Source organism: Mesocricetus auratus, unplaced genomic scaffold (assembly GCF_017639785.1).
Source record: "Mesocricetus auratus isolate SY011 unplaced genomic scaffold, BCM_Maur_2.0 Super-Scaffold_100004, whole genome shotgun sequence".
Classification (NCBI taxonomy): domain Eukaryota; kingdom Metazoa; phylum Chordata; class Mammalia; order Rodentia; family Cricetidae; genus Mesocricetus; species Mesocricetus auratus.
This window is the reverse complement of record NW_024429189.1, coordinates 77,384,808-77,396,882: the sequence shown is the minus strand read 5'-3', so window position 1 is coordinate 77,396,882 and position 12,075 is coordinate 77,384,808. Positions and strand designations below refer to the sequence as shown.

The 12,075-nt window shown below is 40.9% G+C and overlaps 1 protein-coding gene across 1 annotated transcript; it reads left to right on the top strand.

Moving 5' to 3' along the window:
• The first annotated feature begins 9,993 nt into the window (after positions 1-9,993).
• Fibin (fin bud initiation factor homolog) lies at positions 9,994-11,873 on the top strand. Its single transcript, XM_005064805.4, has one exon. The coding sequence runs from the start codon at positions 10,412-10,414 to the stop codon at positions 11,063-11,065; it is 654 nt and encodes a 217-aa protein (XP_005064862.1). The 5' UTR covers positions 9,994-10,411; the 3' UTR covers positions 11,066-11,873.
• The last annotated feature ends 202 nt before the right edge of the window (positions 11,874-12,075 follow it).

Sequence of the window (12,075 nt, the reverse complement as noted above, 5' to 3'; positions counted from 1 at the left end):
ACACATACACACACACACACCACTGAAACTTTAAATAGAAAGTGATTGACTTTACCTGTGGTGATATATTGTTTATGATTTAATAAAGCTTGCCCAGGTATCAGAATGCAAAGCTAGCCACACTAGTTAGCCGTAGATGCCAGGCAGTGGTGGTACACACCTTTAATCCCAGGACTCAGGATCTCTGTGATTTCAAGGCTTCCCAGTTCTAGATGAGAGTGTGAATCAGTTTAAAAGAGGAACAACTCACACAAAGGTGATCTCAGCACTTGAGAGCTCATACCTTTAATCCTAGCACTAGAGAGGTATATAAGGAGCTCAGTATCTCATGCTGGATGTACTGGCAATTAGTTTCCAGCCACTGAGGACAAGATTCCCCTTTCAGCCTTGGTAGAGGTAAGAGCTCTCTGGGTTTGGCTGCTTTGCTTCTCTGATCTCATCTTGAACCTCAATATCTGTCTCTGGGTTTTCATTATTTGTACTATGTGACATACATTCACCATTGGGCAACTCCAAATAGAGGATACACAGGAAGATAAGAGTGTATAATTTCTGTATTTGGGGGTTTAAGTCAAGTAGGAGAGAAAAAACTAAGGCAAATTAACATACAAAGTTAAAGCACAACTATAAATAATGAAAAGTGCCAGGAGAACAAAGCATATGTAAAGTACAAAATGAATGATGCAAAAAACTAATACCTAAAGATCAGTCAACAGCCCTCAGAAGAAACATATTTCAGTTAAGAAACAAGAGAATAAGCATCATCCAGGAAAGGATGTGGGAAAGAAAGTTCCAGGCAGACAGAGCACAATGAATGAAGACTTTGAGATCATCCATACTATTTGCATATAAGGCTAACAAGAAGAGCTAGGATACAGACTTTGAAAGCTTAGAACCATCCAATTCAAAGTTTAGTAGCCCCTGAAAAAAATTAATTTCCTTATAAGAATGTAGTAAGTCAACAAGGGAAAAAAAGTCTTCCCAAGTGAATAAGTCCTTCTGATTTATGTAGAACTGTATACACTCTGAATGAACACATGCTGGTATTTTCAAAGGCAGCCTCTCATCACTGAGGACTAACTGTCCTCTCTCTTAAGTCTTTTCATCTCCCACATATATTGCATGTCATATGTGTCCTCAGAATCCCGGTCCGCCAAGTCGAATTAAGGTCTCCTGCCTACCCCACTACAGGATCTTTTCTTTCCTCCTGACTCATTTTCTAACCCAGTGTCTCAGAGTCTCATCTGTCTAGCTTCTCCTAGAATTCCATGTGTTCTGTGTTCATGAGTAAATGGTGGAAATATTATATACACCGAATGTGGTAATAATAGTGGAAAAATTACTTGCAGACCATGCTGGCTAATCTTGGTTGTCAATTTGACTATGTCTGAAATTAACTACAACCCAAGCCAATGCACACACTTGTGAAGGATTTTTCTTGATTTGATAAAGCGATAAAGTGGTGGTTTCAGGCCCCCTGAACGTGGGTTTCAATTAGGAGGCTTGGGCAGACTATGGGGCTTCTGGTAGTAGAACAGTATTTATCCTTAGTGTACAATGGACTTTGGGAGCCCATTCCCCATAGAGAAATACTCTCTCAGCCTAGACACACAGGTTAAGGCCTAGGCTCTGCCCCAAATGATGTGACAGACTTTGATGATCCCCCATAGAAAGCCTCACCCTCCCTGGGTAGCAGAAGGGCATGGGTGGGGGTTGGTGGGAGACATGGGAGTATAGAAAGGAGAGGGAACTGGGATTGATATGTAAAATAAGATTGTTTCTAATTTAAATAAAAAATCTAGAGGAAAAAAAGTGCTGGTTTAAGGAAAATGGCCCCCAAAGGGAGTGGCACTATTAGCAGGTGCGGCCTTGGAATGGGTTGTCTTGTTGGCAGAAGTTGTGTCATTATGGAGGTGGGCTTTGAAGCCTTATATTCTCAAGATACTACCCACTGTCTCAGGCCACTTTATGTTGCCTGTGAATCAAGATGTAAGGACTCTCAGCTTCTACTCCAGCACTGTCTACCTGCACAACACCACATCACATCATGATGCTAATGGACTAAATATCTTAAAATGTAAGCCATCCCGATTTAATGGTTTCCCTTTGTAAGAGTTGCTGTGGTCATGGTGTCTTTTCACAGTAATAGAAACCCTAACTAAGACAAAAGTTGGTACCAGGGACTGGTGAATTGCTGTGGCAGGCCTGATCATGCTTTTGGTGGGGGGAATCCGGACTTTGGGAGTTTGAGTTAGGAAAGCAGTGGAATGCTTTAAACTAAGCACTATTTAAGGGGCATACCAGTAGGAGCATGAAAAACTGGTTCTAAGAGTGATTTGAACTGTGGGACTGGCTCAAGAGATTTCAGATGAGAAGAAAGTGGTGGTATATTGTTTATGAACTAATAAAGCCACTTGGGATCAAAATGCAAAGCTAGCCATAGCCATAGAGCCAGGCAATGGTGGTACACACCATTAATCCCAGGACTCAGGAGACAAAGGAAGATGGATCTCTGAGTCCAAGACAACCCAGGACTACAGGAGAGTGAATCAGAGCATTAATCCCAGGATTTGAGAGGTATAAAAAGAAGAAGAAAGGGGTCTCATGTGAGAATTAGCCTCCAGACACGTTGAAGAGAGCATAGCAATCTGGGATTGCAATCTGAGGCTTAGCAGAGAGCAGTGTAATCTACATTGCACTCTAAGGATTCCTAGAGTCAGTATAGACAGAGGTAAGAGATAGTAGCCGGCTCCTTTGCTTCTCTGTTCTTTCAGCTTAAACACTAATATCTGTCTCTGGGTTTTTATTAGTAGTATTAAAGAAGAATTTTAGTATGTTGCCTAGAAATCATTTTTGTGATATTTAGGTGAAGCACGTGACTGCTTTTTGCTCTTATCCAAAAAGTTTGCCTGAGGCTAAAGTGAAGAGTTTTAGATTAATTCCATTGGCCAAAGAAATCTCAAAACAGCCTAGAATCTGCTGTGTGTTTACGTGTGTCAACTCTAAAGAAGATACATAATGAAAAGAAGTAAGCTGAGCAAGTCAAAATATTTGAGGAGAAAAGGAGCACCTGAAAGGAGAATGGAGCTAAATTCTGTGTCAAAGGAAATAAACAGATTAGGAAATGGAATAAAGGAAGTAGTGACCTAAGAGCAAAATCCCACCCAGCTAAATTTCTAATTTATGGAAAGTGTATGGTGACCAGCATTCAGAAGGTAGAGGGTGGTGGATCTCTGAGTTCTGGGCCAGCCTTGTCTATGGAGCAATTTCAAGGACAGCAAAGCTTAGGCACTGAAGGAAAGCAGAAAGCTGATAAAGATGTAATTGAACAAGGAGGCCATTTTCCAGCCCTAGCAATCATCAGAACTTGGCAGCTTTGGCCACATGGTTCTGATTTAGAGTTAAGGATAGAAGAAAGGGGCTGTGGAATTTGGAGTTTGTCTATATGACTAAGGAAAGCTGCTGAGGTCAGGTATGTGTCAAGGGTGTCCCTGAATGGAGGCCTAGAGAAGCCATTGCATGAAGCTGTGAAGTTGAAGACTGGATTGCCTTGGAGATCCCCAAGATGTTGGAGATGCCAGAGCCATGAAATACCTGCCAAGAAAAACTGCTAACAGGCAGTGGAACCATCCCAAAAGAAAGAAATATGTTGCAGTCACAGCTGAAAGGAATTGGAGATCTGAAGAGCATTTGGACATCAGTTAGAGAGTTTGACATGAAGATACAGTTCTGAGCTTGTCAAGCTGGTTTTTGGTCTAGCTTCAGTCCAGTATTTTCTCATTATGCTCCCTTCCCTACATTTTGGAATGGTAATGTATATCATATGCCATTATATGTTGGAAGTAAGTGATCTGCTTTTTTATTTTGATTTTATGGGGATTACAGTTAAAAGATTGCATGAATCTCAGAATTGACTTTGAAATAATTTAGAATATTATATTTAGACCTTATCAGGCTTTTAATTTAGTCTTAAATATTTAGACTTTTAAATAATTTTGAGATTGTTATATACTCTGGGGACTTTTGAAGTTGGAATGAACGCATTTTTGCATTACAATATGGCTACAAGCTTTTAGGGACCAGAAAGAGGAATGTGGTAGTTTGAATGAAAATGACCCCCAAAGAGGTGTGGTCTTGTTGGAGGAAGTATGTCACTGTGCAGGCCGACTTTGAAATTTCATATGCTCAAGATACCACCCAGAGTCTCAGTCCACTTTCTGTTGCCTGTAAGACAATATGTAAGGACTCTCAGCTCCTACTCCAGCACCATGTCTGCCTATAGGCCACCATGTCACACCATGACGACAATGGACTAAACCTCAGAAAATATAAGCCAGCCCAATTAAATATTGTTGCTTTATAAAAGTTGCTGTGGTCATGTTAATGCTTCACAGCAATAGAAACTATAACTGAGACAGATTATTTCAGGTCAAAAGATCCACCCTAAATCTGGGACACACCTTCTGTTAGCAGCCCACATAAACAGGCATGGCAGAAAGAAGCTTTTGCTTTTAACCTGATTGCCCTCACTTTCAGTGTGTGTGTGTGTGTGTGTGTGTGTGTGTGGGTGTGGGTGTGGGTGTGTGTGTGATGTGCATGCATAGAGGTCCAATGAAAATCTTAGTTATCATTCCACAGTGCTATCTACTTTTTTTTTGAGACAATGTATTTCACTGAACTTGAAGCTTACTTATTGAGCTTGGTTAACTAGTCAGAGAACCCCAAATGAACCCCAGAATACTCTTATCTCTACTTTCCCAGTGCTATCATACCAGGCTTTTAGCATGCTCAACTTTCACGTAGGTTACAGAGATCACACTTGGTGCCCATGTGTGCATGGTAAGCCCTTTACCAACTGTGCAATTTCCAGTGCCCCTCCTTTCCATGTTCTTTCTCTCTTCTTCCTACATTCTCTGAATGACAACTTCTCCATAAATGCTACTGACTAACTTTTAGTGGACTAAAATCATCCCCAAAGTGCCTAATAATTCATATATTGTCTGTATTGTCCCCATCTACTCAATCTACTCAGTAATGTTGCTTCTCCCAAATCAGGACTTTTATCTACTATGTTCCCAGACAACACCCTGTGTCCTTTCATTACCTTTGATATGGTTAAGGATATCAGACTGATAATTTGGGGATATTAGGAATGTGATAGCGTCTCCTAGGATCTTAAGGTACAGTTTGGTGACCCAATCATTCTAAACTTTCTGTGGTGAGTATAGCTATCTTGATAGGATCTTGTATCACCTAGGAGACAAGTCTCTGACCTTGTCTGTATTGAATTATCTAGAGTAGGTTAATTAAGGTGAAAAGACACACTTTAACTGTGGGAAACACCATTCCATGAACTAGGGCCCCATACTGAATGCGAATAGAAGACAAACTGAGCACTGACCCCCCCCTCTCTCTGTCTCTCTGTATCTCTGTCTCTGTCTCTCTCTTTTTCTCTCTCTCTCTTTGTCTGTCTCTCTGTCTCTCTCTCTTTCTCCTTACTGTCTCTAAATCCATTAAGACCAGCTACCTCAAGCACTTACCACCACAGCATATCCACCATAATAAACTTTACTCTTCAACTGTGAATCAAAATAAATCTTCCATCCTTTCAGTTTATTCTCATTAGGTATTTTACCATAGCAACAGGATAAGTAACTAATATATACTTCATGAATGTGAGCCTCTTTTCTATAAAAGCTGTACTATTATAAGGATCAAGAAAAGGCAGGAGATCAGAACACCTTTGAAAGGAAGTTACAGAGGTTTAAGCTCACGGTGTTAATCTAAATTCCTGCTGTCATCACCAAAGTCAAAATTGATCAAGAGAAAGCAGATTTTAAAGTACACTGAAACAAAAAAGTGTAGGTAAGTTTCAGGTGAGCTGACTTTGTTGATGCTGTGTACTGGGAACTGAACATGTTGTGTGATATTTTGTTTGTATTCTGACAAATAAAGCTTGAGTGGAGTCAGAGGACAGAGCTAGCTACTATTTAACCATAGAGATCTGGAGGACTGCACAGAAAGGAAGCAGGAAGTGATAAAGCAGAACAGAGAGGATCTCGCCATTTTGGATTGAGGAAGGAGAGAGGTAGGAAGCAACTGGTTGTCTGCTCTCAGTTCTCTGATCTTCCAATATTTGACTCCCAATTTTTATTGATTAAGATTAATTAGATTAACACTTCATTTATAAATAGTTGGGATTGGATAATAGGATTCATTTTCTTACCTGTGTGACTCCAGAGACACTTCCTAATGTCCTCCTATACTCCTAAATTACTTCATGTCTGCCTTTCCCAATTGTCTGCAGTCTTCTGTCTAGACTCAAATGTTTTCTCTATCTATCAGCAGATGACACACTTTGGTCTTACCCTAGAAGACTCTATCCTTATGCTGTATTTGGACTTTATCTCTGGCTTCACTTCTCCAAAGAAAACTCCCAGAAGCCACCTTATCTCTGACCCTAGAAGACTAGCCAGGGATGGAATCTGGCACATATTAAGTATTAAGCAATAAAAACTGTTATGAGGTTTAAAAAAAAATGAAGTGTTTCTTCAAAAGATCACGGTGTGCTGAAGACAGCTTGTTGGAAATGGTTTGAACTGCTTATTGAGTTGATTGTTAGGTTTCCAGGAATTTTACAAGCCAGTTGTTAAATACTACCATTTTAAAAATCTGAACCATTTAAGCTGGTAATATAAGGGGACATATATGCAAAACCCATCACTTATCTTGAACTCATCTACTTTGAATGTGTATGAATGAGAAGAATGCTATGTGATGACGCACTAATGCATTCATTTCCCCAGCTCTACATTCAGTAACACTGATCACAATGAGGATATTTTTATTTAGCAGTATGTTTACACTATGAAAATTAACAAATGTAGAGTATAGGAGGCCTGCCCCATTAGCCGAATACTAAACACTTCTAAACATACAATTGCAAAGGTAGCAGTGTCTCCCACATGTGCTTCACAAAAATAAGGTATGGTGTAGGGATACCATTCATGGACAATTACCTTGACACTATCTCCATAAAGTCCCTTTTCTAAACAGGACCCGAAGTTACCCAGCCATGTATACATTTAAGTGACACAAAGAACCCTTATATTTATAAACCAAAAAGCTTAACCCCGAGATTCATATTATCATAGTCTTAATGTATGGATAAATCCAATGAGACCAATGGGCACTAATGCTGATATAAAAGGCTTGGATTAAACCACAGAAAACCTATCTGTTGTTCCTTCTAGATACAAACAAAGTAGCATATAGCTCTAGAAGATAATGCTAATCTTGCAAACACAGTGAATGGTACTGTCCAGCAATAAATACAACTAATGTAGTGGGACCAAGAGACAATAAGAGAAATCTAAGTTTTAGTCCAAGTCTGTTGGAAACGTAATCTAAAAAATGCATGTAAGTCAATGAATTTTCCTTTGTGTTTACTAAGAATGAAATTTATATGTACTCACCCACTCACACAGAATCAGTTCTTTACTAATTCAAGACATGGTGTTTGTATCTTTAGATGAAATGATTACATGAAGAAAGTAAATACTCTCATCTCTTCTATCTACAACCCTATGTCTCTATGTGCCTGACTCTTTAACTAGAGAACAAAATTGTTATACGCTGGAATATTTTATTGTATGTTTTTGTATATATGTTTAAATAAAACCACATCCTGTAAGTAGGTAGTGAGTCCCTAATGCAGATTTACATAATTGAACTGGTTTGTAAGTCAGAGGGGGAAGGCAGATTATGCAAGAAGTGGGGTGAATCTGAGTATATCCTTGGTCTTTTCTTTTGTTGAATAGGCATTTTAAATTCATAGCTGTCATTTGTGAATGTCTCAGGGAAATAGAATGAGTCAGTGGCTTGTGAGCCCAACAACTGAGTCTCTAAATTAGAGAAGATTGGAGTTTTCTGCTGGGACAGAATGAAAATGAGCCTCTGTCTTCTAGTTGGCATAAAGACTAAGGAAATGTTTCTTTGGTCTATATTTTCATGATGTCAAGTATCTAGAGAAAAACTAAGATGTGAGGCCATCATGAACATGCTTCAGAAAGTATGTGTGATTTTACATTAAAAAATAGCTAGTTACCTAGTTGGACTTTTCATTGTCTAGAAGTTTGCATTGTCTATGACAGTGAGAGTGATGAAAGCTCTGTCAACAGCAAAACTCTATACATCTCAATGAAAGCTGGCCCTTGTGGTGCCAAGTGAACTCTATAGAACAGTGGACACTCAATGTGAGTGGCTCAGTTACATTTCAAGGCAGAAATAGCCAATAGCTATGGAAATAGAAACTTCTCAGTTCCATTTTTCCACCCATTTTGTTCATTGTTGTACTTTCAATACTGGAAACAGAACATGATATATAAAAATGTTTGAACAAATAGATAACCTATCAAGTGGCCATTTAACAATCAATTCATAAATCTAAACCTAGAATGGCCTGCTGGGAATTTGTTTTTGTTTTTGTTTAAGAAACTGGTAGTCTTTTCACAGTTTCACATTTCTAGATGCAGAGACAACTCTTAGGATGCCACATGGAAGCTAAAGTCACACATTCCACATGATCATGATGTCCATCACGGCCCTTCAGAGGATTGCTGTACGCAGGTCAGCACCTGAAGCTCTGCTGGCAGCGGACCCAACATCTACGGTTCACTCACCTGCTGTTTTTCCCAAGACTGGGGCCCATGACCCTGATGGCAGCCACTGTGCCCATTGTGACTACAAGCTCCCCTGTGGGACACAAACTACATTATCCCATCCTTGGAACTTTAGTGGGCGTGGTAGTGCTGAGCCCACAGACCCTAGTATCACTTCCCAGAAGCCTAGAGGAACTGGGCAGGTATGGCAGCAATCTGGTGGCCCTTGCTTTCAAGATATAAAACAGTTAAGGGAACTTTTCCAGAATCAGAGAGGCCAGTTCTGTAAGGCTTTCCACGTGGTGCTAAAACAGTGCAGACTTACAAATGGATTAGTTCAATCAAGAAGTACAAGTTGAAGAAATTGATGGACAAGTTATGTAAGTATTAAAAAGAGAAAAGCACTTGATAGAAAAGGTGAGAAGTATGAACCCATGACATAAACATTTTTAGGAGCTTCATTGCTTTAGAATGGTCATGAAACATGGTGTTCTGAGTATGAAAGTATATGTTTATGGAGATGCTATAGAGCTGGCAGCTGAACAAATATCTGGGTTGCTTCTTTAAACCAACTGTGGTAATGTTAGTATTCGTGACTTAATTGGAGTAAAACAATTTTTCTTCCAAGAAAGTGAGGGTTTCTTTTGTTTTTGGTTTTTGGGTTTTTTAAACCTCATGTTAAATCCTTTGCCCTAGCAGCTGAACTACAATCTAACTATAAGATAGTAACAATTTGCTTAGCATTCTACTTCTGGATAAATTTGTCAGCTCTGTAGGAGTCCCCAGAAATCAAGCACTAGATAAAAGATTAGGTAAGGATCAGTGGGACTTTAATAGGTTGCACTGAAATCTCAGTTGTCCTTTTATTGATTAAACTGAAAACTTCTATTTTTATTTGTATTAGCAACTATGTCCTATGAATATAGAAAATCATATTGTTTCTGAAGTATTGTTTTTTAAAAATAAACTTTAAACCATTCCCAAACAAAATTGCTATTTCTAATACTTCAAATTTTGTGCTCAAAGAAAAAAGTTTTGAAAATGAGCACAAATATATCTTACCTGGTAATTAAATGTCTGAAATGCCATTTCTCTAAAGAAATCACCTCTTGCCTAAGTGTACTAACAACAGTTGGATTTTGTTTATATTTGTCCTCTATACCCCCATTCAAGCTAAGTCCTATTGTACAGGGTCTCCTCTTCCCATCTTGAAAAAGGCATCCTGTACCTTTAATAAGGGACCTGGTGAGCATGCTTTCTTCCAAACTTGTTCCCTGGCTTCCAAGTGACGAAATGAGCTGTAATTTGAGAGCCTTGCAATCCTTGGGATATCTTTAGCCAAAGGGAAAGCTCTCTGTATTCCCACCCAGATCAGGGGTTGAAATAGTATCAGAGCGCCTGAACAGCTTCTCTTAGCTACTAGCTCCATCTCCCTGGAGCCAGAAGGAACTCCAAAGGTGGCCGCAGAGCCAGGGCCTGGAGCAGTAGGTCCCCACACGCTGGGGAGGGCGATCCTGCTGGAAAAGCCAAGGCTGAGGTCCAGCAGCCCAACAGAAAGAGGAGCAGGGACAGAGCGGAGCTGGTGCTGAGCGAAGCTGCTTCGCAGAGCCACATGAAGCCTGCTGGGGGAATAGGATCAGAGAGCAGCAAGCCGGCTGCGCCTGAGGAGGGCGCGGTCACCGGGAGCCACTGACTCCAGGGGAGGAACCCCTTTCCTTGTTCCTGAACTAAAACTCTCCCAAATATCCAGAATGGTGATCCCGAAGTTGATCTGGATGGGTTTCTTCTGCCACCTGTGTCGAGGCTACTTTGATGGTCCCCTGTACCCAGAAATGTCTAATGGGACTCTGCATCATTATTTCGTGCCTGACGGAGACTATGAGGAGAATGATGACCCAGAGAAGTGCCAGTTGCTCTTCAGGGTGAGTGATCGCCGGCGCTGCTCCCAGGGGGAAGGGGGCCAAGCCAGTAGCTTACTGAGTCTCACCCTTCGAGAGGAGTTCACGGTGCTGGGCCGCCAGGTGGAGGATGCTGGGCGCGTCCTGGAGGGCATCAGCAAAAGCATCTCCTATGACCTGGATGGGGAAGAGAGTTATGGCAAGTACCTGAGGCGAGAGTCTCACCAGATTGGGGATGCCTACTCCAACTCTGACAAGTCCCTCACTGAGCTGGAAAGCAAATTCAAACAGGGCCAGGAGCAGGATAGCCGGCAGGAAAGCAGACTCAACGAGGACTTCCTGGGGATGCTGGTCCACACCAGGTCCTTGCTGAAAGAGACACTGGACATCTCTGTGGGGCTCAGAGACAAATACGAGCTGCTGGCACTCACCATCAGGAGCCATGGGACCCGGCTAGGTCGACTGAAAAGCGGCTATTTGGAGGGTGGGGGACAGAGGACGGGCTAAATGTTCCATTGTAAATGTATTATTTTATCCAGATTTGCACTTTCAGAATGCGTTTGAAGTTGTCTTTTCAGAAGAAAGAAAACTTTAAGAGGTTGCATTATTCTGATTCTCGTCTAGTTTTGTGCATTATTTATGTTATTACTGAGGATTAGTAATCCCAGGGGTATTTCCTACGGGGTTTAGTAGCTCCACAAAATCATTTCTTTCAGCCCAATCTAAAGGATGTATTTTGTTTGGAAGGACTGATTAACCTTCTTCACCCTGAAGACTGTCTGGACATACCGAGGGGGGACTTGGTGGATGGTTCCATGACTTCTTCAGCCTTCTCTTTGGTCTCTGAAGGCTGAAGCGCCTGCTTTTTAGATGAGGTCCCAGGTGTGTTGCACGTTTGCCAGCCAAGGAAGTTGCTTGATTCTCCTCTAGCTCTTATTTATTTACATGTCCTGAGTTGTTGTAAAAGTGTTACTGAGATCATATATGCAAATCTCCAACAGTAAGATGTTCAAGGTTCCCTGTGGGTTTGTGTAAGTCAAGAATGCAGCATTTAAGACAGCAAAGCTTTGGGGCGGTTGCCCAGTCAGGATGTGGATTTGCAGCATCTTTCAGTGTACCATCCAAGGAACAGATTGCTCAAACACACCCCTCAATGTCTATGATGTACGCTGCCAGTGTACTCCTTCTTCCAGTGGTGGGGGAGTATTGCTTCTTTTTGCTTATTGGATATTTGTATTTCAAGGGCGATGGGTCTAATTCTAGAAACCCCTTCACCTAAGTTTTATTATTCAGCCAATAAATATGTTTTCATATACTACTGGCTTATTTTCTAATTTACATCTTTAGCCTCCATATTTCAAAGAGGGACCAGTGCAAAGGAGAGAGAAGATGAGAGTGATAAGGATAAGATAAAGGATGGTAGCGTTATTTCAGATTGTCTTCCCTCCCTGCTCACAGACATCATCCCAGTAAGGGGGAGAGAATTCTGACCTGTACCAGAAAATTGTACATTTGAT

Bases quoted from the DNA above. Each gene is read 5' to 3' on its own strand.
- Fibin (XM_005064805.4), top strand. From the start codon at position 10,412: ATGGTGATCCCGAAGTTGATCTGGATGGGTTTCTTCTGCCACCTGTGT.